General features: G+C 35.2%; 1 protein-coding gene across 1 annotated transcript; it reads right to left on the reverse strand.

Annotated features, from left to right (window-relative positions):
- Positions 1 to 6481: 6481 nt before the first annotated feature.
- LOC136222123 (probable aquaporin PIP2-4) lies at positions 6482 to 8927 on the reverse strand. Its single transcript, XM_066009610.1, has 4 exons — positions 8544 to 8927; positions 7970 to 8265; positions 7009 to 7149; positions 6482 to 6927 (listed from the first exon to the last, which is right to left on the reverse strand). The coding sequence occupies exons 1-4, from the start codon at positions 8851 to 8853 to the stop codon at positions 6814 to 6816; spliced, it is 861 nt and encodes a 286-aa protein (XP_065865682.1). The 5' UTR covers positions 8854 to 8927; the 3' UTR covers positions 6482 to 6813.
- Positions 8928 to 12270: the final 3343 nt, after the last annotated feature.

Raw genomic sequence — 12270 nt, forward strand, 5'->3', positions numbered from 1 at the left:
GCTCACCCCCAAACAGATGGGAAACCTGAGGCGGTAAACCGGACGTTGGGGAATCTATTGAGAAGCAAATGTCGAGATAAGCCCCGGATGTGGGATTATGTGATCGCTCAAGCCGAATTTTCCTACAACTCCGTCGTGAGTTCGACCATCGGGAAGTCCCCTTTTGAGACTGTGTATACTAAAGCTCCGAACCACTCACTTGATTTGGGCGAAGTCCCGAAGGGGGAAAAGAAGAGTGTAGCGACTTAGAATTTGGCCAATGACTACCACCAAATGCACCAAGAAGTTCGACATAGCATTGAGGAGAAAAACAGTAAAATTAAGGCCAAGATTGACGAACACCAGAGAGATGTTCAGTTTGAGGTGGGGGATGAAGTGATGGTGTACTTAGGAAAAGAGCGACTCATGCACGCTACTAATAGCAAACTGAGGTCGAGGAAGTATGGTCCCTACCGGATCACCAAGAAGATTAATGCTAATGTCTACCAACGAACCCTTCCCAATTGGCTTGGGAAGATGTCTTCTTCTTTTAATGTGCAGGATTTGAGCTTGTGGAAGCCGGACGGGTCGTTACCAACCAAGGCGTCGGAGGCGGAGTCCGACTCTTTCAAAGAAGGGGAGAATGATGAGGGCATCCTTTCCCTAAGTACGAGCCTGGAACCAAGAGATGAGAACAACGAGAGTCAGGCCACACAACTAAGCACGCGAGGCGTGCTTACCAAGGCGCGAGGCGTAGAGGACTCCTTTACCGAACAATTGTCCAGTACCCAAGTCACGCGGGGCGTAAGAACAGAGTCCAGAGTGAAGAGTCCCCAGGAGTTCGAGCACGCGGAGCGCAACGGTGGGGACGCCACGCGTAAAGCCCACCAAGGAGGATCATCACGACCAAAAGCTACAATACGCGGAGCGTGACTCTAGGAACGCCGTGCGTATAATCCCTTCGAAATGTCCAAAAGCTCAGCACCCAAGTTACGCGGGGCGTACACTAGCCTACGCGGGGCGTATCCTGCCTGAACAATACTTCTCCTCCAAGTTCTTACTAAGAGGGGACCATTTCTGTTGTTGGTTAATTACTGTTTTGCCCTCGGTTTCTTATTACTCAATTTCCATGAACTCTTTCCTTTCATATTCTATCCTTAGACACATGTTTAGCCAAAAACCCTATTCATGGGCTTTTGGTCTTTTCTCTACTTCTTTGGGAGAGTATTTAAACTCCCTTCTTTGTAATGTTTAGGGACTTTTTTGATGAATTAAACTTAAGCCTCCATTGGAGCACCAAGGTTTCACCTTGTTTTGGGTTAACTCAACCTTCAAGTGAAGCTTGAGAAGATTGTATTCTTTGTTGGTTTACGATTAAAACCTTCAATCGACTTTAATCTACATCACGACGGTTAATATAAACATCGATGTCAAACATTAGCGTCGCCCCTCTTTGGCCACGGTCGTACAACCGTGGCTAATAACGGTAAACGTCGTGGCTATTATACTAGTGTATAAAATAGGAAATACAAATAATAACCATAACATAAATCTATGAGAGAAGTTTTATTTCAATTCTATTACTAATTTGAACTATTATGATTGAGTATTAAATGTATACATATACTATTATGATTGCTAATTAATTTTCTTTTTGTACATCAAATTTATAATCAATATTTAATCCTTCACTTTTTATTATTATTATTATTATTATTATTATTATTATTATTACACATGGCCCATTAATCTTTATTTATTTGAATTTGATCCTGATTACAAATTAACTGGGGGCCAAACTTCGATAACAAAACGAATTAACAATGTGTGCTATATTGTTGATAATTTAAACTTTAAATATGAGAAATGAATTTGCATGACATGTGAAGGAGTGTTGATAAAAAAAGCCTATTTAAGTGAAATTACTTTGAGTAGAAAATGATATTCTGATGATGTATTTTACAATGCAAGTAAAGAATATATTTATGCAGTGCAGGCGTGGGATTAATTTACTTTTAATATAAGCATGCATAATCTCCCAAAACTACACATTGTTACTCAAGTAACAAAGTTCACTTGTTGGCAGTCTAAGAAATTAAACAAAATAATTACTAATAATGGAAAAATAAATACTTTGCTTAGCTTCAAGGAGCAGCAAACCCCAAATAATAATCAAACACCTATTTATAAATATAATATGTGTAATCATACATAGTGTCCGTTTGGTTCCATTTTTCGGAATTACTTTTTACCCTTTAATTCTAAACAGGAAATAAAAAAAATGTTTGGTAAAATTTTGAAACAACTACTTTTCACAGAAGAATCAGCTAATATCTACTAACTATCCGCAAACATAAACAGAAACAAGTGAACTAAAAGGGTACATAGTCAAGTAGGGTTGGAATTGAATATGGAAGCAAGCATTGCATTGCATGCTGAACTAGAAATGAATGTTTGTAGCTCCACTATAAATACTAAAATCATGTCTTTGTTCATGCCTAACTTAGGATTCACATGGTCTGGTATGGTATTGGCAATTCACAAGACTTACATGTGCATTTCCATATATATCTTCTTTTTGGCCTAAAATAAAGTGCCTGTGGTCCACATTATTATAGTGATAAGCACAAATGAATGAGGCCTATTGTTTATTCCTTATCTTTAACACATATTTCTTTGGTTATGAACTCTTAAGGGCCCAAGTCCACTCAACTTGTGTAAATGCCAACTATGTATATGTCTTAAGGACTAATATAATAAAATGAGTTAACATATTTTCATTTTGAGGTCGTTAACGACCAAATTTAATACTATCAAATCAAAAGTTCTCTATTTGCAAATATCGATAAGCACAGTCCTCGTTTTGACAACAAAAGAACCACATTCCCTTATCTGCAAATTGATGTAACCACATAGATTTTTTTAGAATTAATCCTAATTTAAATTACTTGCATGAGAATAACAATACATTTAACATAGTTAAATTTTCTTTTACGAATAGTATTATGGAAGAGGAGTAAGACGTAGAAGTTAAGGATAAAGTTATATCTTAAACAAAATTTACCATTCTTGATTAAATATTATAATAGTTTCAAATGAGTTTTACCGTTTCATGTGAGGTGAAACTAGGTGAAATTTATTTGAAATTACATTTAAATCTCTTAAAACTCAACTAATGTAATTTGATTGGGCTTTATTCAATAACGAGACTAATGTGGTGAATTGACAAGCTCTGTTTCTTGTAACTTGTTGGCTAATATGGAAATGGAAGAATTTATCCATTTTTTTTTATAGGGGAAGAGGGATTCCCATTGATCACGTTAGATGCATTCATGAAACTACTACTCAATTCATCCATGGATGGAAGACTACGGATACCATTCTTAAAGACCAAAAAAAAAGGAGGTGCTAATTGGTTGGAATAAACCAAAAGGTGGTTGGTATAAGTTTAATACGGACGGTTCTAGATCTGCTAATGGTGGTATAACAGCGGGGGGTGTTATCCGCGATAGTCTCAAGTCCTGGGTTGCAGGTTTTATGCACAACATGGGAAGAGGTGACTCGTTTAAAGCAGAAATTTGGGGGATTATGACTGATATTAATTTAGCCAAAGAGTTTGGCATTAAATTACTCGAAGTTGAATCTGAAAATCAAGAGCTTATACGGGCAATTAACTCAAATTTATCCTTGATGGGAAGTAATCAGAATCTGTTACAGGGAATTAAAAGAGCTGCTGTCTTTTTCGAGCCTATTGTTTTTAAGCATGCCTTTAGAGAGCAGAACCGGATGACGGATAAGCTTGCGACGGAGGCGCATTGCTATCCTGTTGGAGTGATTAAATTGGAAGCTATTCTTTATGCTGTTATTAATATTTTGCAAGAGGATTTGAGGAGGGGGGGTGTTTTGCTAGGATGGTTTTGGATTAGTGTTGGTCTTCTGGTTCTGGTGCTTCTGTCTGTTTGTTATAAAAAAAACTAATGTAATTTGATGAAATCATAATGTTTTTGAATAATTTCACGTGAGTTTTAGACAATTTCACCTAGTTTTACATGAGCTGAGGTTAGGTGACACTCATGCGGAATTGCATTACATTTATTGAAGTCAAGCATATAATTTGATGAAACATTAGAGTTAATAGGTCCAATCAGTTTTACATGAGTTTTAGCTAGCTTCACATTTGTTGAAACTACGTGAAACTGCATTTAAACCTATTGAAACTCAAATGTAATTTAATGAAACCTTGTAGTTAATGTTTGAGAATAGTTTCAATTAGTTTTACATGAATTTCAAATAATTTCACATAAGGTGAAACTTGATGAAACTATATTGTAGAAACTCAAGTGAAATTTGATGAAATATTTGAGTTCATAGATTCAATCAGTTTTACATAAGTTTCATCTAGTTTTACCTAGTTTCACATGAGATGAAATTGTATGAAACTCATGTGAAACTGGGTAATGTAAACATGTATTTAAACTTGTTAAAAATCAAGTGTAATTTGATGAATCATTGGAGTTAATATATAGGTTCCCTGTAAGTTAATATTTCAAAATATAGTTTCAATTGGTTAAACGGATCGTGTTAGGATTGACCGTTTAGATATCTGAGTAGATCGACACGGCCCGTAAACCCATATTGACACCCTATTGTCAATGGCTAATGGATATGTGATTAAGCAAAACAATTGTAACAATCATTGGTGATATCATCATAATTGAATTTCTTTCTCCTCAAAACAGCCCAACCACTAGGATACCTCCACGTTGCCAATTACTCACCCTCCCCTTTGTTTATCTCCATCATCAAGTAGCTATTAACTCACCTAATTTGGGGTTTAAAAAATACAACCACAAACCCACAAAAAGAGGGACAAGATAAGCTAAATTATCATTTCCAATTTAATAATCTATAAAAGAGGAGAAAATAAATTTTTATTTTTTTTTCCTTTTTAGAAAAACAAAAAAGAATCCCAAGGATATATATATTAGACTAACCAAACATTATCTTATTATTTTTTTCTTTTTTCATTATTTTTTAAAGTAATTTTGCAATCCCTACTCAACAACTAATTATAAGAGTCACCTCATCTTAATCTTTTTAGGTTGTCATTTTCAACAACATTTACTATTCATTATAAAATCAGTAAATTATTTGCATATACTATTAGGATAAGGATGCTTAGAGCAGGACCACTTTTTTTTTTAGTTTTTAGTTTTTAAATAAAATTATCACTACATATGCCCACTTAAGAAAAAAAAAAAAAAAAAAAAAGTGGAGAAGAATGTGTCCAGAATATTCGAGAGGGAAAAATAAGTTTATTTTGTTTCCATTTTTCCTATTTAATTCAATTATAATCTGGTAATTATTATTAAAGATTTAATCTCCTTCTAATTATGAAGCTCTTAAAACTCTAAAATTGAAAAAAAGGAAAAAGCTTTGAAATGATAAAAAAAAATCAATAGTAAGTTACTGTTGATTAAAGTAAAAAATAATAATAATAAATATGGGTGAGGCAAAGTCCAAGCGACGAAAACAAAAAAATAGAAACTACGATCTAATCAAACGGGTGAAATTCATACCTGTAAGATCAGTATTGTGATAGCTTGGATACCTACAGTAGGACATTACACTTGTTAAGATCCAAATTCGCCATTCATACTACTGCATGGTTCCTTTCTCTATTGATGTGACTCAGATTCACCTCTCAATAATCTTTGAACAACAACTTCCGACATTTCGAAATTAGCTAATAAAACATATACCAGAACTTAAAGAGTCACCTTCGTGAAACCCTTCGCTCTAAGCTAACTTCGAACAAAAACAAAAATCTCAAAACTCATCTAAGATTGAAGAACACATGCTAAGATTCACCACAAAACACTTGAGCAATCCTCACACGGCCCTCTTAAAAGACCACCAGTTGAAATAGACCCGCAGATAAAGCAATAAGAATTTCAAGTTGTTTAAACTGCAAATCTCAACCATCTAATAAAAATGTTTAATCAAACTAGAACCAAATTGTCAAAATTCAATAATAAAATATATCCATCCCAATTTTTTAATTTAATCCTATATATATAATTATTTGGCACTTAATAAAAAGAAGGGAAACAGTGAAGAATAAAAACGGGAAGTTGTTTTGTATTTTTAACGCAAAAAACTGCTACCTACTTTTGTCCTAATGTGCGTTAATAAATCTCTAATTATATCTTTGATAATTGAGATTAATTAGTAGAGAACCATAGCTTAAATTAATATTATCTATAGTTGTCATATAAGTTTTGAATTATTTAGTAAATGATAATGAATTATCACTTGGGTGCATAATTATATATCTTTAATTTGCAAGCAAATAAACACTTGTCAGCTATCAGTTTATTTTTTATTTTTTTTATTATTGATAATATATAGTTATTTCAAAAAAAAAATTAGTTAATTTTTTATTAGTTATTAATTAGTAACAGAAAAGGAATAAATAAAAATAAAAGAAGACAAAAACCCATTAATTCCACTTGATTATGCTTAAATTAAGAAGATGCATTGCATACACTCAACCCAAGAGATGATTTTTTTTTTTCTTTTTTGTGAAGAAAAGGACAAGGATGACAAAAGATAGACATGATAAATAAATAACACAAACTTAAAATACAAAGAAAAAGAAAAGCAATTACAGTGATAAAGGGAAAAAGACACCCTTGACCATGAAATGTTTCATTATTTACAATTCAACTGGTCTTCTTCTTCTTCTTCTTCTTCTTCAAACATCCATTAATTCTCGACCAATCCATTGTTATTCATCTCAAAGCCATCATTAAACTTGATTAATTATATTAATTAAGCGTTGCTTCTGAAAGATCCAAGAGCTTTAATTGCTGCTGCTCTTAGAACAAATTGATGGTAGAAAGCAGCAACTGCTGCTCCAATGAATGGTCCAACCCAGAAGATCCACTGTCATTTTTTCAAATCATAATTGTTAATTACATGATTAATTAATTAATTAAAGGAAGAATGATTAAGAGTAATTAGTACCTGATCATCCCAGGCCTTGTCCTCGTTGTAGATAACGGCAGCCCCGAAACTCCTAGCAGGGTTGATGCCAGTTCCGGTGATCGGAATTGTGGCAAGATGAACCATGAATACTGCAAATCCAATTGGGAGTGGTGCCAATACCTGCATACGTGTCAATTTCAATTATCATTTCTATACATGTCATTACTACTATTTTTTAGTGACAAAATAATACTATTGCAAGTTATACAACCTTAAACTAAAGCCTAAATTTAAGTTCAACATTAGAATTTCCTTATAAAAATTTTATTCATGTAAGAAAAATTATGATTTTATGACCATATTTTGCTCACGACACATATACTCCAAATGTATGATCTGTGTTTTCAATCGTGAAGCAATTTTGGTACAAATAAAGACGAATCAATTTATGACCAAATTAACTTTTGACTATTTTAAGCGCAAAAGTTAACCGGACTTATATGGATTGAATTTATTGTTGTTATTATTATTTTTGATACCCATTGATGTAAGGACAGTGATATTTTAGCATAGGAGACCCACGTAAAATGTACCGTCCTTCTTCTGTTAAAAGCGTAATTAACATATATATTGTACACGCTTCAAGTCAAATAGACTTTTACATGTAAATGTGTGTTAGTGATTAATATAAAAACTATTATTAGATTTTAACTATCAGCTGAAACTTTTAATCCAATTGACGGTGCATGTTTCCCCGCCTTTCTATTAGTTAGAATTGTAAATTTGAACCTTATCCTTCTAAATTAACACAACCAAAGGGTTGTTTTCTAGAGGAATCAAATAAAGTATTTATGTAAAAAAAAAAAAAAAAAAATCTTTATTTAGAATCTAGCTATAGTGCGATCTTCAAGGTCATCAAAAAAACAAACCTCACATCCCAACAAACAAAGAAAATGAAATGAACCTAACTCAAAAAAGTAGAAAATGATAGAATACTTACAGGAACATGTGAATCTCTAGCACTTCTCTTGGGATCTGTGGCTGAGAAAACAGTGTAAACAAGAACAAAAGTACCTATTATCTCTGCACCCAACCCAGTTCCCTTGCTATATCCACTTGACAATTCATTAGCTCCTCCTCCATATCTATTGTAGTATGATTTCTGGAATGCCTTCACTAATCCACACCCACATATTGCTCCCAAACACTGTGCTATCATGTACATAACTGCCCTTATTAGCGACACTTTCCGTCCCAAAAACAGCCCAAATGTCACCGCCGGGTTTATGTGTCCTCCTGTTCATTCATTCACCAAATAAAATTAATTCTAATTACATAACTCACGGAATCACAACCAAAAACTCAGTAAAAAACACAGATTTTGGGTGAATTAAGAATCCGCGACGGAATATTCCGTCGCCAATGATATCAAGTTTGTCGCAGATTCTGCATATAATTACTTTAGCGACGGAAATTTCCATCGCAACGGAAATAGTGTGTTTGGCGACGGAAAGTTCCGTCGTTAAATATAGTTTTCATCATTTTCTCATCGGGATCGAGGAAAAGTGACTGACCTGAAATTCCGGCGGTGCAGTAAACAAGGATGAAAATCATGCCACCAAAAGACCAAGCGATACCAAGAATACCGACGCCACCACAAGCGTCGTTAGTCTTGAGAGGATCAGTTTGGCTCTTGTAACCAATCACGGTCAATACGGTGATGTAAAGGAAGAGAAGAGTGGCAATGAATTCAGCAATAACAGCTCTGTAAAAAGACCATTTACCCAGTTCCTCCATGTCAAACAAAGGTGCTGGCGGAGGGTCATGGTAGTCTTTGGCTGAGAATTCCGGACCGGTTTCAGTGACTTCAACGTCTTTTCCCATTGTTTGGATTGCTGGTTGTGCTACTCTGAGTCTGGTTAAGAGAGAGTGAGTTTGTTTGTAGGGGAGAGGAGTGTTGAAAGGGGTATTTATGGGAGTGAAAGAGTGTGTTGTGTAATGATTAAAGAGTTAATGACATAATTAACATAAACTTTAGCCGCCCAAATATTTCATTTTCTTCCCTTGCATGGACCCACCATTACCTGCAACGGCTCTTAATTACATCAATATCAAGCTTTTGCCCCCACACAAAAAAATAAAATAAAAATTAAATTGGTTGTTGAAATTATTCCACTAATTAATTTGATAATTATAATCATAACATTTTATTATGAGTTACAGGGAGGATACATAATTTAAGTAGACAACGGTCTAGAGCTTGTGGAGTCCATCACAAATTTGTGGAAATTTTATAATTTGTTTACTATAAACAAAGTAAAGTTTAGTTTACTTATAATTATGAAATTGAATTAATTAAAGTGGATTTTAATCATAAAGATCTTTAATCTTTAATCATACTTCATTTAATGTATGCACAAGTCTTAATTAAATAAATAGAGTAGTACAAGAACAAACTAAAAAAATATTTGATAAATTTCAAATCCTCAAATTTTTTTAGTATAATCATGGTTGCTGCAAAGTTAATTTACCAAAATATAATTATGATACATAATTTTATTAGAAAACCAGCTATGTAAAGTCATGAAATTCATAATTTGCAACAACAAAAAAAAAAAGATTTTTTTTTTTTTTTTTTTCATCCAATAGGATGCGGATCATGTTTCTGAGATTAATGTCATTTTACTTGTCTTCTAATCAATGTGAAAATATTCCTCTCCTATCAATTAATTATTTTCTAAGATTTGAATTCAAAGTCTCGCCAACATTATCCGAAAGCAAAATAAATAAAATTGTGGTTGAAACGTGAATAATTAAAGGAATTCTGCAAAAGTTTATTTTTGTCTAACGTGCATTAAGTTGAAGGAGTGGTAAGATGTTCAATCAAAGAGGATGAATATTGGTATTCAAGTTTTTTCAGGTGGGGGAGGATCTGCTCGGAGTGTGATTCACTGGTTACGGTTTCCTCCAGCTCGCTTTAAACTGAATGTGGATACCTCTATTATCTCGGGGTCAGGTCTGCTGGGTTTAGGGACGATGCTACGAGACTGCAACAGCAAGTTTTGTGGAGCTTTTTCCAAACTTGTGCGGGGTGATTTCTTGTCTCGTGTAAGGAAAGCTATGAGTATTCGGAAAGCTCTAAGTTTTCCCAACAGAAAGGGTATGAACAGTTGTCTTATTGAAACCGATCCAGAGGTGGTTGTTTTAGATCTTAATCAACCTATCTTCATGTATTATTATGACATTCTTGATGATTGTAATATGTTGATTTATTCATTTAATGATGTTAGTATCATTTCTGCTATTCGTTTTGCGAATAGTGTTGTCCATGAACTTATAAGGGCACGTGTTTGATTGCTCCTTTTCAGGTTCCTTTTGCCTTTTCAGGCTCCTTTTGCCTTTTCACTTCAAAATGAAGAGTTTTAGGTGTTTGGTTAGTGACCTCCTATTTGCTTTTTACAATTGAAAAGCAGCATTAGATGTTTGGTTAGTGATCTCTCCCCTGTTTGCTTTTAACACCCGAAAAGCAGCCTTTTACAAAAGCAGAGAATCTTTACCTTTTGAAAAAACAGTTTTTTCCAACAGCAAACAACAAACCGTAACAGCAACAGCGAACCGTAACAGTAAACAGCAAACAACAACAGCAAACAGTAGGTAAACACAATCAGGTCCTATATCAGGACCGATTAAATGATATATTAATTGTTCAGATTTCATTGTTTTGGTTTTCTTAAAGTGAATTAATTTAAGTAATTGTTTGATTATTATTATTATTTATAACTAATTTTTTGTTTTTTTCGTTTTAAATAGTAAAACAGAATTGCATGATTAAAAATGAAAAATAACTATTTACTATAACATTAATAGCAAATATTAAACAACAGAGAAATAAATGAATAAGCAAAAATAACTCTCCCTACCCCGTCTCTAGGGTTTAACTGGTTTTACCCCGTTTCTCTAGGGTTTTTGCTTCTTCCGTAACCTACCTTGCACCCTAAGCCTCCCTACCCCGACTCCCCATCAGCTCCCAGCACCACACTCAACCTCGCCACTCTTGCTCTGCTGCCCCTGCCCTATCGAAAATCATCTCCAAATAAAGAAACCCGAATTTGCTATGGAGGAACTTTCGTCGTCCTATATTCAACTTTCCTTGGCGGATGAAGATGCCGCACCAGTGGTTATCCCAGAAGAAGTCCCGCTCCCGGACTTTGATCTCAGATGGAGCTGTGTAGGCAGGTTCGTATCGGATAAGCCTGTCAACTTGGAAGGTATGAAAGTTACACTGTCTAGACTGTGGAAACCCGTAGGTGGTATGTCGATAGTCGAGTTGGAGGAGGGCAGATTATTGTTCCAATTCAATCATATCTTTGACATGAATGGAGTCCTGAATGGTGGCCCATGGTCGTTCGAAAATAAGCTACTGGTCGTCAAAAGAGTTGCTGTTATGTCTGACCTCCGTCAATTAGAATTAAACTCTGTTGCTTTCTGGATTCAGCTGCATGGACTACCGCCAAGATATCGCACAGAGAATATCGCAGTTGCGTGTGGAAGTTTCGTGGGTCCGGTAGTTAAAACTGATCCCCGGGATTATGCTGAGGCCTTTCATGGCTATCTCCGAGTGCAAGTCCAGTTAGATGTCCGCTTGCCCCTTAAACGCAGAACCAAACTTGGTAAGTCCATGAAAGAGTGGGTATGGATCAATTTCCAGTATGAGAGGCTTCCCCATTTTTGCTTCTTCTGTGGCTTATTGGGACATAATGCTCGGGATTGTGCCCTTTTTCGTGCGCTGAATGATCCGGATCTACAAACAATATATGGTCCGTTCCTACGTGCAGCCCCCAAACGATTCTCGCAGAACTGCTCACCATGGTTACATGATGCCCCAATCCTGGCCTCCCAAACCCGCAACCTTCCAATCAACCAGACAACCATAAACCTGTTAACACAGACACAAGAAAAATTGAAGAAGCTAGTGGAGAATGAGGATGACATACAAGTGGTCACTGAACCTAAACGTAAAAGATGTGAAGAGGGAACATGAGAAGATAGCATGGAAGGAATTTTAAATGAAACAGAGATATCGGCAGACTCCAACACCGGGGTCAGCCGGAAGCTATGAAAACCTTTAGCTGGAACTGCCGAGGAGTGGGTAACCTCAAGACAGTCAGTGAGCTCCGGGAGCTCATCTTTGCCCACAAGTCGTCCATCATATTCTTGATGGAGACAATGATTAGTAAAGTATCAATGGAGCGTGTTAAAAGCTCTTTGGGTTTCGAAAAAATGTTTGCTACGGACAGTGTG

Source organism: Euphorbia lathyris, chromosome 3 (assembly GCF_963576675.1).
Source record: "Euphorbia lathyris chromosome 3, ddEupLath1.1, whole genome shotgun sequence".
Classification (NCBI taxonomy): Eukaryota; Viridiplantae; Streptophyta; class Magnoliopsida; order Malpighiales; family Euphorbiaceae; genus Euphorbia; species Euphorbia lathyris.

Coding starts and splice junctions, on each gene's coding strand:
- LOC136222123 (XM_066009610.1), bottom strand. CDS start 8,853: ATGGGAAAAGACGTTGAAGTCACTGAAACCGGTCCGGAATTCTCAGCC. Junction 7,150..7,969: donor CTAGAGATTCACATGTTCCT/GTAAGTATTCTA, acceptor ACACGTATGCAG/GTATTGGCACCACTCCCAAT. Junction 6,928..7,008: donor ACAAGGCCTGGGATGATCAG/GTACTAATTACT, acceptor AAAAAATGACAG/TGGATCTTCTGGGTTGGACC.